Source organism: Amblyomma maculatum, chromosome 1, assembly GCF_055883805.1.
Source record: "Amblyomma maculatum isolate TAMU_Amacu chromosome 1, ASM5588380v1, whole genome shotgun sequence".
NCBI classification, from domain to species: Eukaryota; Metazoa; Arthropoda; class Arachnida; order Ixodida; family Ixodidae; genus Amblyomma; species Amblyomma maculatum.
Genome location: NC_139344.1, coordinates 290,257,680 through 290,274,231, shown reverse-complemented (window position 1 = coordinate 290,274,231; position 16,552 = coordinate 290,257,680). Strand labels below are relative to the sequence as shown.

Below are 16,552 nucleotides of genomic sequence, written 5' to 3'. Positions count from 1 at the left end.
GGCAAGCTGTTATGCAGAGGGCTATCGAACATCCTATCTTCTTCACACCGTTTCTTAGACACTGCAAGCTGAAGTATAGTTTAGAACGACGGCTAGCTGACTACGAAGAGCTCAGACCTTGTCAAGGCTGCATCGTTGACTCAAAGCGATGCCGACATGCGGACCGCCTGGGGTGCAAAATGTGGCAGTTCGGCAACACAACAGGGACGAAAACCAGGAGCATGAGAGGAAAGTGCGTCCAGGATGAGACGCCCGATCTCGGTTGCGTGCTCGTATGTCGCCTTTCTTTTGTCGCTCTACTTTGTGAGTGTGTCTTAACTCTCACCGAAAAGCGTTAACGGCTTCATGGAAATACTGTGCTTTGGGAAAGAAAACTTCAGGTTCACGGGCGACGCGCCCTTCTTTAACTTGCGTTCCGACTCCTCTGCCTTTTTTCAAGCACTGTCCATATTAATGAGACAAAAATACATGGGCTCAAGTGGGCCGTGTGTATTCTTCCCCTGTCCATTGTCCAGATAGCAAGTTTCCATATTAACGAGGCATAAATACATTAAAAAAGTTTCGTCCCCTGAAAAACTGTCCACAATTCGGGTCGTCCATATTATAGAGGGTCGTATTAATGGGGCACGACTGTATCGAACTCCGCACCACGCAGTGGACGGTGCGCCTTCCCTAAAGATGATCGCATCACCCTCGGCCGTTTGCCGCCTGACGTTTTCAAGCCACGCGCGGGAGGAATGAGAGGGCACAGTTCGGCAACGACTGGTCTAGGGCAGCGCCGCGCCCTTTCCCCACAGGCGCGCGCATCTGCAGTGAGCGTTTGCCATGCGCAAGCATGTAACGTTTGCAAGCCATGTACGTTGAAGGAGCGAGAGGGAACCAATGCAGCCGTGATGTTTGGGAGAGGGGAAAAACGCGATAGAGCGAAGCACAAGGGTGTGCCCACTCTTCTGCTGAGCTGTATCACTCCCCTTCCTCTCTCTTTCCCAGTCTTCATTCGCAGCAGCACGCACTACGTATGCGCGGACAAGCCAGCTCGGCCCGTGGTAGACACTTCTCCAGTGTGTGTTGTGAACGCACTGCGCGCGGCGGCGGCTGACGTGCGAATCGCATGTGTCTTGTGTCGTCGTGCTGAACGTGCGTAAGCTACGGCGGCTGCGGACACTAAGCAGCGGCAGTTTTCTTTTTTTCGGGCAGGGGGGGTCGTTCAATCCTTGCCGCCGTGCTGAACATGCGGCGGAAGCAGCAATTTTTTTTTTCTTTTGAGAGAGTCGTACTTACTTGTTCTGAACGTGCGGCGCAGCGTAAGCTATGGCGGCCGAGGACATTAAGAGGCAAAGCTCTCTTTTTTTTTTTAGAGTCGTCCATTCTTACATCTATAAATCAACGAAAGCATGCGGTCAGCTGCGATCATGACGCCGACTTTTAGCATTGTTCGCTTCAAACGGCATTCGAAGCTATCATGCTTTCTAATGATTTTGTGGCAGTGGACTATGGCGGCGTGATAAATCGAACCAGGCTTGTGCAATGAAGCCATCACGGGCACTCTACCAGGTTCGCTCCCTGTCGCCGCAGGATCTACCAAAAGTATACAGTCGACGACCGATTTTTCGGACTCTCAGCGGACCACGAAAATGCCCGAAAAATCGCGCAGTCTGAAAAAACAAATGTGCACCAAAAAAGCTAAATTTATTGACCGAAAAAAGTCATGAATGTTTTTCTGCACCAAGCTCCGTTTCCGTGATAACAGGTCTGCTTGAATTTCGGCGAGAGTCGTAGTGTCGCCGTAAGCCAACAAAAGGGTTGCGACCGCTTGCATCAGCTAAGCTTGCGTCGGCTGCGCTGCTGCGGGTGAGTCATCGTCATCACTCTCCGACTCTGCAAGCAGTTGACGAATAATTTCTGCATCTGTGAACCCAGCACACACTTCCAACTCGTGGTCCACGTCTGTGAACTCTAAAAACGAGACGGTCGATGGAATTTCGACACCTGCAGCGCGAAGCTCGTCAATGAGCTGCTCACTGCCCGACAGCTGCTCGACGACGCTCTCCTCGTCCAAGGCAGCCGACTCGTCTTTCAGCACAAATCCCGTGTGGAGGAAGCAATTGTGCAGCGTTGTGGGTGCCACCGACTTCCACGCATCGGCGAGCATACTAAGTGCTCCAAGCAAATCGACAAAGTAGGTTTTCCCACTGTCGAGGCACACTACCACACGTGAAAGCAAGCGTAACCGATAGTTGACCTTGAGGTTTCGGATCACATCTTAGTCCATCGGCTGCAGGACACTTGTCGTGTTCGGTGGCAAAAACTCGACGTGCACAGCCTTCAAGTTGTGAATGTGCCCGTGTGCAGCGCAGTTGTCAACGAACAACAAAACTCGGCGGCCTTCTTGGTCAAACGTACGGTCCAGATTTCGCACATAGCTTTCAAAAAGCTGCTGCGTTTTTCACGCCTTCTTGTTAGCCTCATACAAGACAGGCAGGGTCTTTACACCTTTGAAGCACCTTGGGGCCTTCGGCTTGCCGATGACGAGCATCGGCAGTTTTTCTGTCCCCGACATGTTGCTGCCGACCAAAACTGTAATTCACTCCTTACTGTGTTTCCCAACATGGCAGGGGTCACGAGCAAAGGCAAGGGTCTTCTCCGGCATAAGCTTAAAAAAAATTCCACACTCGTCGCAGTTGAGCATGTCTTTCGGAGAGTACTCTTGTAAGAGCGACTGCAGCTTCTCAGAGCGGTAGTCCTCGACATCGCTCAGATCAACAGCTGCACTTTCGCCGCACAGTTCTTTAAAACTGAGGTCGAAACGCTTCTTGAAATTTCGTAGCCAGCCGTCGCTTACCTTAAAACCTTCAATGTTCATTTGAAGCACCATCGTTTCAGTTTTTTGTTTGAGGAGGCCACCGGAGACAGGAACCTTGCTGGCCAGTGTTGACTTGAGCCATTCGAGGAGGGCCTCCTCGAGCTTTGGGTAGGTGCCTTTGCTTAGATTCTTCTGATGGCACCCAGTTGACTTCTCTGCCGCCTCCAAAATCTTCTGCCTGTTCTTCATGTAGTCCGAAATAGTTTGTCTCGAAATCTGGAACTCTTTCGAGACGTCTGCCTGTGATCGGCCACCTTCCACGAGCTTCACAATAGCCGCTTCTTTCGCCGACATGGTGAGGTACCATATTTGCATGATTCTAACGCGCCCCCGATTGTAACGTGCAGTAATATTTAAGGCCCAGAAACCACAAAAATAACTTGCCGCCGATTCTACCACACACACTGAATGACGCAGTCAGCAAGTGTCTGAAAGTTGCCTAAAACAATTAATCGAACTGAAGAACACAAATCGGAACACACGAACACAACCACAAGATGGGAACATCATAGTCTACTCGCTGTCAGAGTCGGAAGACAGCTCTTTTTCACTGTCCACCAACCAAATGGTCATCGCGAATACATGTCTCCGGGACATCTAATGCACGGGACGCTGCCCGGTTCTCCTTTTTTTCTGCTAACAGGATTACTTTCCGCTTAAACGACGCCTCATAATGAAAGCGTCATTGCCTTTCCATCTTGTCACTGTGCTATGGGTGAATGCACGAATCCAACGCAGCTTCTAGGTACACCAGCAAAACGGAACGTTTGCAAAAAATGGCGATCGAAACGCTGGATTCGCTCATAGATGGATCCGGCTCAATTGGATTGGAAACGGCTTGCTGATACCGATGGAAATGCGGCTGGCTATCGTTCATTGAGCTGCTTCGTTCCGGTTTTTGAGATGTAGGTTTCGGTTTGGAGTTTTTTCTTGCGTTTTCAGTCCGATTGTAACGTGCATGTATTTTTGAACGCTTATTTTCAGAAAAAAAAGGCGCGTGGGAATTGTGCAAATACGGTACTTGCCTCGCAACATCGGTGCCTTCGAGGCCGACGACATCGATGATTGCTTCTCCATTATGAACTACTGGATCACAACACCGACTCCGTTGAGTGCCTTCCCGCTGCCGCGTTGCCCGCAAAAAAAAAAAAAAAAAAAAAAAAAAAAAAAAAAAAAAGGCTTCTTATAAAATTTGGAAACAGCTTCAGAACTGAAGCCGATCCAATTAAATATGAGCCACAGTAGTGACAGAATGTAGTTCTCGCATCAGCACGACCACAGCTAGGCCTACTCGCTATGCTCGACAACGCACGGCAAGCACAGAGGAACAGGAATTCGAAGCGATCAAGCTAAAAGAAAGAAAAAAAAGCACTCCGGCAGCGAGCAGCGAGCAGCGACATTGTTCCGGAAGCGAAAACTGCTAGGCAAATAATATAGCTTCGATCCAGTGTCAGTTTAGCTGAGGAGCGGCACGCAAGACCAGCACTGGTTTCGAGGCTATCGAAGGAAGAAGTAAACAAACAAGATGGTGGCAACACCGCTCAAAATGTGTGACAGTTGGCCCGGCTGACGCTTGGAATGTCCGAGAAATCGAACAGCCCTCTCTAGAATGTCCGAAATTTTGAGCTGCGTAATACATTGACTTTATAAGGTATGTCCTGAGGCCGGCAAAATGTCCGAATAATCAAGCATGTCCGAAAAATCGGTCGTCGACTGTACTCAAACGATAAACACGCTGTGACGTTATCGTTGCTGCGTAACATCTTGGCGCGGTGCCAATAAATGAGCTGTGGATGCGACAGTCGAAACAGAAAGAGGCGCCACCGAACGCCACCGAAAAGTGGCGAGTGGGTTCATCATGCGAGTGGGTTGATTACATGACAAATACAGTATCATTTTTCACGATCACAAGTGGCGTCTCAAGCAGATTTCTATAGGATTGTTGATATATCGAACTATTTCGCGATCCCCTTCGAGTTCGATATATCCGGGTTCGACTGTAATCACAGACGTCACTCTAGGCATCACAGTGGAGCACAAGTTCACATACAGTCGAACTTCGTTATAACGAACATGGATACAGCGAATTATCGGATATAACGAAGTAAAAGCAAAGTTTGGTTGGCTGTGCTTTATTTCTATGGGAGTTCTATCTGTATAACGAAATGAAAAACTGAAAATCTGACACTAAATCGGTTATAACGAAGCATATTCACACGACTCAAAATCCGCAAAGAAGCAAAAAAAAAAAAATTTTCAAAACGCTAAATTTCAGTTTTATCAATCACCTCCACCTAAAATGTGTTTGAATTACCCGCGCTTTCGCACGCCACGCCATCTAGGGACCGCGAATGAATCTAGCATCAACGGCTGCCTGGCATGTGACCGGCACGTTATAGTGTTCTAGAATTGAGAAGTGTGCCGTCTGCCGCCGGCGAGCTGGTCGTTTCAGCGATGACAGGAGAGAGGGCGCTGTGTGCAGGAGGAGCGCAGTGAGCGCGGAGCAGACAGCTGGGTGAACCGTCACCGCTAGTTCAATCGAACTCCGAAGGCGCGTAGCACAAAATTGTGTCACTCCCACACGCTTGTCTAAATGTATTAAAACGGTTAGGTTCATGAACAAAATAACTAGTTCCCTATAAAATAAGCGGCCGTCGTCAGGGAACGGCAATACAAATACAGGCAATGCAAGATACAGATTGCCGACGAACTGACAAGCAACGGCAAGATATATTTCCTGAACGTATTGGGTGCTTTATTTCTCGAACACTAGCGGGAGGTTCAATGACGAATGTCTAACGTATTTCTATGATCATGTAAATTGTTAATATTGGATGCACCGGTTTATGCGGGCTAGACTGAAGTCTTCCATCGACGCTCGCACATACTGAAAACGCAGTGATTGGCGTTTTAGGCTAGGCTAGCGTACTTTTTGCACCACATATAAATAGAGGTATGCGAAGATTGCTTGAATACAGAAATTATGCCAGCGCTTACTGATGACTGTATTTAAATGTGGGCGAATACATATGAACTGGCAGTCCTACTCAAAACGAAATGAATGAATGAGAGCACATAGCAATGAACGAAACCACATAATGGACGAAGTGAAAAAAAAATCGCGACTTAGTGCAAGAATATGGTACAAACGTATAAAACTGTACAGAACTATATGAGAATATTAATGAACTGTACTAGGCCGTAAATAAATTAAGCTGCTAAATTTGAAAACACACAAGAGAAAGGCAGAATGATTAAAGTCCTCAAACACGATTACTTGCACCTCCTCAGCTTTAGGTGCTTTACCTGCTCTGCTTTAGAGGTCTGCTCTTGGTTTAGCGACTTGGCATAAAAACGCAATCCCATGAGGACGTAGAACTTCACTATGTTAAGTATTATTTCTTTGTCATGAGTAGGGCAACCAAACTTGGAAACCTCTGCACTTTGCAAAAACAAAGCAAATTCACGCATGCTATTTACGTTATTCTTTCTTGAACTAAAAAAAAGCCGTGAAAGACTTCCAGCGTGTGCATGAGCTTTGCAAGCTCCGAGGACAGATAAAGAAGACCTCCGTGGTCGAAGTTTGAGATAAATTGATTTTCTTCTTTTTGTGCCGCGCACGATTTGCTTGAAATGAGATAAGCGGACTTACCTATGGCGCTGAAACGTGGAGGCTAACCAAGAGAGTTCTACCTAAGTTGAGGACAACCCAGAGGGCTATGGAACGAAAAATGGTAGGGGTAACATTAAGAGATAGGAAGCGTGCAGAGTGGGTCAGAGAAATAACTCAAGTTACCGACATTCTAGTGGAAATTAAGAAGAAGAAATGGACATGGGCAGGACATGTAGTGCGAAGAGAGGATAACCGATAGTCGCTTAGGGTAACAAACTGGATTCCAAGGGAAGGAAAGTGTAGTAGGGGGCGGCAGAAAGTTAGGTGGGCGGATGAGATTAAGAAGTTCGAGGGGTCAAGTGGATGCAGCTAGCACAGAACCGGGTTAAGTGGAGAAATATGGGAGAGGCCTTCGCCCTGCAGTGGGTATAGTCAGACTGATGATGATGATGATGATGAGATAAGTGGAGCAAGTACTGCATTTTGACTTCTTCATGAACTTTCTAGCAACATATCCTGCAATATATGCTATGAGACGGCTAGAACTGCGTCTAGTGACGTATCTGTAGTCATCTGAAGGAAGGGAATTCAAAGTAGCTTCGACGTCCTCGAGCCTTCCCTCGTCAACCAAACGGTCAAGCTCATCAATAGGATTTGAAAGAAGCTGGGTAGGTTTCTCGCTTCTACGGCTAATTCCAAGTAAGGCATTTACAATTTCAGCATTACAATTTCCTGTCTTTAGGGGCTTCGCTAAAAAGTTGTAAAATGCCAGGGCATTAACTGTCACTAAAATTGAGCCGGCGTGGGATGATCGTTGCAGCCATTAAATTGCCTCACGATGCCGAAGAGGTTTTCTAGTTTCTCTTGGCTTAGTCTCGATGTGATAATGTATGTAAAACCGCATTTTGCAGATAAGTAGTCAACGAGGTCGACTGTGGACTGCAAAGTTACCCGAAGGCCTTCCGCGGTGCTGTTGCTTAGGAAACCATGCTTTGAGTGTATTTCGAGAAGGGAAGGGTTAGAATAGGGAAGGCAGCAGAAAGAGTGCGCAATGAGCAAGAAGAAAGAACAAAAGGAAAGAATAGAGCATTCAGTAAAAGAAGGGGGCGAAAGTCATACGAGACGGACGGAACTGTGACTGTGCTCTCTGCAAACATGTGTTTTCCTGCTTGACCAATCATCGCTCTTCGCTCAACAACGCGCCATAGTACACCAGCCAGAGAAGCAACGCGATGCAACAAAATTCACGCAGGAAACGAGCCGCAGAAGCAGACGCCCCAAGCGTTTCCTCTGCGGCGCGCGCGCTTGTGATGCGCTCCTACGGCTGACAGCGCCACCTACGCTTTTCATCGCTCCGGCGACCACGTCGCTCCCATTGCCGCGCGCCGAAGACGGCACACTTCCCAATTCTAGAACACTATAGGCACGTGATCGAACCACCGCCCGCATCGCCTCCACCTAAAATGTGTTTGAATCCCCCGCGCTTTCGCACGCCACGCCATCTAGGGACCGCGAGTGAATCTAGCATCAACGGCTGCCTGGCATGTGACCTGCACGTGATCGAACTACCGCCCGCATGCCCCTGCCCCTACTTTTTGCCGACCCGCGCGTGTGCTCACTTTCCTCGAGGTCGTGCCGTCGTCTTGCAGCATGGCGGCGCCAAAACGCAAAGCAGTTTCTCTTGAAACAAAGATAAAAATATTCAGGGCGGTCGACAACGGGCGCAAGAAGAAAGAGATTGCCACAGACTTCGGCGTTGCGCCTAGCACTCTGTCAACCATACTGAGCGCAAGGCAGAAGATAGAAAACGTGCACTCTGCAGGCGCCGTGAAGAACGACAGGACGCGTCAGGTATCGTCACCACCAGGATGTTGAAGATGCCTTGTTCATGTGGTTCAAGGACATTAGAGCGCGCAACCTGCCTGTGTCTGGTGCCGTGCTTCAAATGAAGGCAAGAAGTCTCGCTTGCGTCTTAGGCCAGGATGATTTTTATGCAAGTGGCTGGCTGCAGCGATTTAAAGACCACCACCAGATTGTTTGCCACACCTTGTCGGGCGAAGAAGCAGCCGTCGATGTAGAGAACTGCGAGAAGTGGGCAGAAAGCTTCCGCATGCAACTGGATGGCTACGAGATGCGCAATGTCTACAACGTGGACGAGACTGCACTTTTTTTTAAGCTGCTCCCGGAAAAGTCACTCGTTGTGAAAACCGAACTGTGCCGAGGAGGCAAGAAAAGCAAAGACCGCGTCACCGTTGTTGTTTGTGTCAACATGGATGGGTCAGATAAAAGGCGGCTAACTGTTATTGGTAAATCTGCTCGCCCCAGGTGCCTGCGCAACGCCCGGAATGTCCAAGCGGACTATCGCTCGAACAAAAAGGCGTGAATGACGTCGTCACTCTTTGAAGCATGGCTGAAGGCCTTCGACAAAGACATGGCAGAGCAGCGCAGGAAAGTGCTCCTTATATTGGACAACTGCTCTGCCCATAAGGTGTCTGTACCACATGAAGCTGTCCGCCTAGTTTTTTTGCCGCCAAACTCGACCTCAGTGCTGCAGCCATTAGACAGGGGCATCATTCGCTCAGTAAAATGCTGCTACCGAAAGCGATTGGTTACGCAGCTCGTATTTGACATAGACAGGGGCATATCAACGGCCATAAATCTCAAAACTACGCTGGACATGCTGTACGGTGCATGGAACGAAGTGGCACAGTCGACAATAAGAAATTGCTTTGTTGATGCTGGCCTAGCCCCATCCACCAGCGAGACTGAGCCCAACAACGCCCACGATTCTTTAAGGTGAAGCAGACAATTTCGACGAGACGACATGGCGTCAACTGGCGGTTCCGAATGTTACGTTCGAGGACTTTATTGCTGCCGACGACAACTTGGCTGTGGCGCCCGAATTGACCGACCAAGAAATTGTCGATCAGCTGCTTCCTACAGACGATGCTACGAGCAGCGATGAGAGTCAAGAAGAAGGCGAAGAGTGAGCTCTCAGCAGCACAGGGGCCGCCGATATGGCGAGGAAATTGAGAAGGTACCTTGAGAACCTACCTGTGGCCAAATCAGCTGACATTGGGAAAGCGCTGCACAGTGTCGATTTCGTTGAGAAATTTATTCTATCGAATAGTGTGAAGTGCCGCCAAATGAAGATTACGTCGGTTTTTAAATAAATCAGTTCTGCGTGGCCTAAATCCCGATTTGTGTGCTCATTTTTGCTTGCCAGTGCAAAATGAAAGGTACGGTTTCGCATGCTTATACCACGCTTTAAAGGAAAAAAAATGTTTTTTCAGCTCTGTGCTTTCCATTTTAGGGTAGCCTTTACTTGGGTTTATGAACAGAATTTTTTTTTGTAGAAATTTGTGCGTACTTTTACAACGAAGATCGGATACAACGAACGAATTTCCGCGCAAAATGAGACTTCGTTATAACGAGGTTTGACTGTACTTGCTCCACCATCAGGTATTCCAATATTCGCACAAGATGGGAACGCAAACTTTTTTGCGGTTTGAGAAAAAAAAATAAAGAAAAACACCTTAGACAAGGACAACTATGTCTATGTAGTGGAAAATATACCGAGCAAAAAGTGTAATTTAAGTTGTGCTGCCATCTAAGAAACAATGCAAAAAAAAAAAATCGCCACTTTCTGAACTGAGCCAATGGGTTAAAAAGTAAGGCTTTTGACACAGGCTGGGTGCAGACTAATTGCCATCATGTATCTGCATGCATGAAGCAGAGTCAGCCTTTTGAAGCAGTTTGTCACACATGGTGCAGTAATCATTACTGGTGACATAGTAGATTGCTAAATTTGTCTGAAACAAAGAATCAGTGTCAGCTACAGCACATGTTCAGGGTCAAAGAGAACATTGCCCCCTTTAAGGGGGGACGCGACCTTTGAAAACCGAAAAATCGCGAAACAGTCGATTTTTGGAAGATTATATATTCAGGTAGTATGTCTTATAAACTACCATTTCTGTAATTATCAATGCCCAAATCGCCGTAGAAATACTCGAAATTAATTATTTAACAAGCGGCAGCAGCCGCGGAGCAGCGAGCAAGCGCCGAAAATTCCCAAACTTCGCGCACGCGCCATTCCTCTCCCGCCGAACTGAGCGCCGCCATCTTGGTCTTGTTTTGTTTGTGAATTCTTGCGTTTTCTTCTGCCACCCTCGGCGGTGGCGACGGCGGCGCGGTCGAGGCGTGGCTTGCTTCTGATTGGGAGCCTCGTGGCGGCTTTCAAGTTTCCCGCGCTCGAATTCAAGACTGCGATTGGGCAAAGCGCGCGCTCCGCAAGAACGTGGGGGATCAGGCGACTACTATTGGCTGCTGCGGCCGCTGACGCGTCGGTCTCCGCCGGCTACCTCCCCGTGTCGTCTACTACGGCTCTTTGCGTGGTCGCTCACGATGCCTCGAGATGCGACACGCATTCAGTGCAGACTTGGCTAGCTTTTTCTTTTTTTTTCGTTTAGGCGCTTATGTCGCGGAAGATAACCCGGGATGTCGCTTGGCGCGTTTGGGCCGCTCCTCGTTCCTCCGGCGAGATGCCGCAAGAGATAAACCGAGAAACCGCTTGCTGCGTCTGCGCCGCCCATCATGCTAGGGCGAAATGCCGCGGGGGAATCGGGAATGCCGATTGTCGCGGCTTGCAGAGCACAGGATCGACGGATCTCAGCATGTGGAAAGTGGTCCGCGGCACCAAGGCGTTCGCTGTAGCTGATCGGCTAGTCGCACAGATGTTCGCCGTAGCAGAGATCGACGGAGCGCCTTAGCCCTAATGTATATTTTGACGGTCGCACCGGACTTGTTCGTGATGATTGCGAGTGTTCGTCTTAAGTGGGGCCGTTATAAGTGGGCTCGACTGTACCTGAATAAATTTTTGAGGGCAAGGCAAGCCCATGTATTCAAAATATTATGTCTGGAATTTGTCATAATTTGGTTAATCAACATAGGTCTAATTGATAACAAAAATCCCAGTTCTATGATATTTTTCAGCAAGAAAATTTTGAAAAAGGGCTTTGTCTTGCCCTGAGCAACCTATCTAGGAATCAGCATGACAAATTGCACAGTGCCAGAGCCTTTCGCAATTTCTCCAGGCTTGATATAAAGGACCTATTCGAACCAGTTTGATATTATGCTTCTGTAACTTGAGAACTAGCATGCACAATTCTATGAAACTTGGTGGTTTTTTATTTGTTAATGTCATGAGCCTGTCTTGAAAATTTCATCATGATAACTTGAGAAACAAAAAAGTTATTGTTCTCTCAACCTTTGAGAGCCGTTTTCTCAGAATCAATTTTTTGCACAGTGTGGCTGCTAGGGAAAGTCATAGCTCAAGAACCGCTTATTGGATTTTCATGAGGTTTTTTTTTGTTACATACCTAAGTAAATTTCTCAGGGCAAGACAATTCGTTTTTTCCAAAATATTTTGTGTAATTAGGGGCAGTCAATTAAAATATCATTAAGTCAGATGTAAATTTTAACACTAAATTTGGGGCTGTACTAAAATTTTTCAGAGAGGAAATTTGGAAAAAGGGAATTGTCTTGCCCTGGGGAAACTATCCAGGAATGACCATAACAAATTTCACACTGCTAGCACATTTTGCAAATTCTCCAGGCCCGCCCCTAGGGACCTATGTAAACTATCTTGATATATTCCTCTAACTTGAGAACCGATGAGCCCAGCTCCATGAAACTTGGTAGTTCTTCAAATGTGTGTACTATGAGCATACCCTGAAAATGTCATTCAAATACCTCAAGCAATAAAAAAGTTGGTGTTCAAGGATAGCCTCCCCCCTTAAGCACAAAACACACCCCAAAAAGGCCCAACTCACTCTTCATTCTTTTCGTTGACATTGGCACTTTTGCGAAGCAGCAATTCAACTGCTTGCTTGCGCTTTGGAAAAGAGGACACTGCAGCCATGTGCTGCAAAAGACACAAGCACCCGTTATTACAATAAGCAGCAGTAATACGAAGCACAAAAGTAATTAGCTGCAGTGAACCTTTATATGCACCAGCCTTCAAAGTAGCCGCCTTATGAAAGCTGCGATGCAACAGCACATACATACTGCTTGTGAAGACTGGAAAAGGAAGCTTAGAAAGCATGTGCAGCAATCTGTTTGTTACGTCAAATTTAGTCTTCTATTGGCTCTGAAAAACTGTGCTCCACCACTGCACTGTGGAAGGCCTGCTACTATCCCTGCCTAGCATAAAAGTTGTCGGAACCAGTGTAGCCCTGGCCCTTCCGAACTAGACCCCCTTTGTCATGGCCCAACTGCTGACCATGACTATGTTCACTTGCAACGTTTGCTGACCCCCAGGAAGCCACACGGCACTGCTAACAGTTTGGATTGGTTGGTTTGCGAGGTTCAACGTCCCAAAGCAACTGAGGCTGTAGTGGAGGGCTCTGGAAATTTCAAAGTTCTTTAACGTGCACTGACATCGCACAGCACACCAACACTTGTTTTCACCTCCACCAAAAAGTGGCTGCCGAGGCCGGGATTTGACCCCCACATCCTCAGCAGTCGAGTGCGCTAACCACTGCGCCACAACGGCGGGCCACAGCTAATGCGTTCCAAGATTCCAGCAACTTCTGATATAAACACAACAGCTAGCCAGCACGCAAACAGACCCCTGGGGTTGGCTGAGGATATTGTTTTTCCACTAGCTACACATATAGAAACAAACCTACTTGTATCTGAACACACAACTTGAAGATGAATGGCAGCACAAAGGGTGTCATTATGCCACACAATAAGCCATGCATGTTCTTTTCACTGTGACAAAAGAGGCAACTGCTATTAACGCATTTTTACGACGAGCTTTGAAACTAGAAAAGAAAAGGGCCAAGAAATAAATTTTTCTAACAATCCCATCTGCTCATATGCTCAGTTTTCTATACTCTCCTAAAGTTTCGCTGCTGAAATCCAAGGGAAGTTGTTACATGAACAGCGATGGCTCTGTATATTGGGTAAATGCTCAAATATTGTGTTTTTCTCTATTCTCGTTTTCTGGTTAGATGCTCCCCTTGTGGAACAAATTTCTTCAAGGTTCATCTATTTTGACTACGTTTGTTTTGCTGAACTCCTAGAACCATGCTACAGTTAATTTGTCTTAAACTTATCTCATTTTAACATGTTAACAAAAGATGCATGCAAAAAAAGTTCTAAGAATGTCTTGACCTGGAGAAATGCAATGAGCCTTCTCCCAAATTTTATTAGCTGTGCAGGCACAAAAGGAGGAAAACTGAACAGCAGAAAACAAAGTTCCAGAGTAGTGCAATTCTGTAAGAGCAACTATAAAATTATGGCTCATATGTTAAAAAAATTTCATGTAAATGTCACTGCTGCAAGCAAAATTGACTCATCGATCTCCCGGACACTTTGTGCCCAAAGCCAAGCACTGCAAACCATTTAGGAGAGCAGGAAGTTAAATAGTGCACAACAGTTAGATGTGCATCTCGAGGCACCACAAGTGATCATCATCCTGATGATGGAAAATGCCTAAAATAATCCACCTTTCGCATTCATACAGAGCTCCATGCTTGCCATCTTAAATAATAGGCAATGTCTCTGGCCCACGTTTTTCCTGAAAACTGATGCACGCTTTTAAGTTGGTTACAAAACTCATGCGCACCAGCAAACTGAACACTACTGTTGTGACAAGAGCCATAACATCTACTGCACAACCAGTCTTTCTGGCGATCTCTGCAGTTAACAAAAATTTTGGGGACACTTCTGCCTGTAAGGGTATGATGAACTAATAGCTTTCTCGCCTATTCACTAATCACTTGGTTGGTGCTGTTATTATCTCATTAGCATACAAATGTAAGTGCTATGTGAAATCAAGGCCCCGCTTAATGGATGTCCAGTCAGTGTCACCTGACAGAGAACAGGACCACCTCACCAATGCTGTGTCTCCTGTGAACGGGTGTCTGAAGTTGGCCATGTCAGGAGTGTTGTACTTCTTGATTCGTGTCACATCGGCCTGCCGTGCTGCATCCAGCAGTGCATGCCCCTTGTATTCATCTGCATCAGGAACAGACAATTCCACCAAGTTCAACACAGACAAGAGCAGTCCTAGTTATGCTTGTTTGCCTCATAAGCAACACATGGGCTATGACTACCTGGAATTCTTTAATGTGCACTGGCATCGCACAGCATAAGGGCACCTTTCGCCTCCACCCCTCGGTAAACATTCTTTCCACATCTTGTACTTGAGGCACCAATCCAGTCCAAAGGTAACCACGGGTCGCAGCCTTTGAGTGTTGCTGTTCAAGGGATGTTTCATGACATTTGTACAGATGACGCCTGCCGCCCCTTCCACCATGGCTCATCATTGGAAGTCATACCATTCGGTTGGGTGATTTTGATGTGTCAGGCATTGCCAGCAAACCTATAACTCCCCACGACACTAAAATCCTTTCTGATGGATTTCTCTTCACTGTGCCCATTCAACCTAAAATAATACAATAGAATAATATGTACAAAACCCCCAACAGAGTGCTCCGGGCTGCTACGCATGCGACATATAGTGATAACTGCCCGGATCGAAACCCACTATGAGTAAGCATGCGCGATCAAACTGACAGCACTGTCCGTCTTTGCGGCGCTTGCTCGCCACCTGCTTTTGTTGCTCTGTACGCGCTGCCTGCTGAGAAACCAAAAGTTAGCAAATAGGAGTGGCTTCACCTTTCTCTTCTTTGTAGTTGCGACTAGCGTGGAGAGCACTCTGGCGATGAAAGCAGGCGGCGAAGCCATAGCAGTTAGCCAGCCCGAAAAAGACAGGCAGTGCTGTCAGTCTGGGCGTGCATGATTAGTCACAGGGTGTCTCGGTGGTTATCACTAGATGCCGCGTGCGTAGCACAGAGCGGCCCAGAGCAGGCAGTTCGGTCAATCTAGAGAAGCGCCTCCTGTATTCCTACGATTACCCTGGTCAGTATAATGTGCAGAATTTTGGGTGCTCCAAAAACTCTTCCACACCTCCCCAGATGACTACAGGCACCGAGCAGTGGCAGGCGTCCACCGCAGATGACAGTGCTCAGGACACAGGAAGTAAATGAGATATGAGAGCTCAGAAACATGTTGCACATCAGGCTAGTATTTGACATCGTAATCCTTTAACTGCATTTTGGACACCCACAGTAGTTCATTTGGATGAGTGGATGTCAGCACGAGGTGGCCATCTACACAGTGAAAGAGGAATGGAACACCGCGTGTAAGCCTGCAAATGTGCAGTGGGTGGATTAGGAAACAATCAGAATGCTAGTTGTAAACGCAGTGTGCAACAAGGTCCCCAGAAAACTCGAGATTTTGGACATTCTTCCTTGTTACAAATGACCCCTTTGTGTTTTGTGGGTGCTTCACCATGCAGTGAAACACTCTCAAACTGCAATGGCTCATTGCATTCATAAGAGAAGGATGTGGTTACAAGGGAGAAAACTACGATTTAGCATTATAATGGCATGGTGCCGTTGACTGCAGTGTCTGGCGTGCCTGGCCACTAAAGCCCAAGAGGTGGGAAGTTGGGAGGGGTGGACGCAAAACCAGTGCCCTGGCCCAAACAAACATGTCATGGCAAAACAACCCCTCAGCGCTAAAGCTGTCATCCTAGTAACATACTTTGAGGTGTTTATTAGCACAACTGAACAAGACAGACAAAACCATCCTTTAGTAACTGAGACACATGAGCAGGCCTGGTTGGCTAGTTGGGAGGGGCCAGTGATACAATGGGCACAAGCCTAGCCTGGTGCTTGGTAGCCCACCCTGAAGGCAGCCACACAGGTACTCAGCAAAAATTATGCCTTTACAGATATGACATTATACCATTCAACATATAGGGTGGCACCCAAGAGCAGTGGATTCCACCTTCCCACCTGAAATAAGCAACCAGAGTATCATGTGGTCACCATCATGTCAGCACAATGCCAGTGATTTTTCATTCACAACACCGGAATTTTTGTATCAGGAGGTCTTTAACAATATCGCGTTAAAAGGGAGCGGAATGACAGACATTCGAAACAAGCATAAAAGTGGATCATGTCAGTGTTTCAGCAGATCACGGGGTTACGCAGAACAAT

The 16,552-nt window shown here is 47.2% G+C and overlaps 1 protein-coding gene across 1 annotated transcript in view; it reads right to left on the bottom strand.

The window, feature by feature from the left end:
• Tnks (tankyrase) overlaps nt 1-16,552 on the bottom strand; it is a 334,637-nt gene that overhangs the window by 243,386 nt on the left and 74,699 nt on the right. The window contains exons 7-8 of the mRNA XM_084591573.1: nt 14,380-14,501; nt 12,308-12,399 (exon numbers count right to left, since the gene is read on the bottom strand). Coding sequence (XP_084447699.1) covers nt 12,308-12,399; nt 14,380-14,501 — 214 coding nt within the window. The remainder of the gene's footprint in view (nt 1-12,307; nt 12,400-14,379; nt 14,502-16,552) is intronic.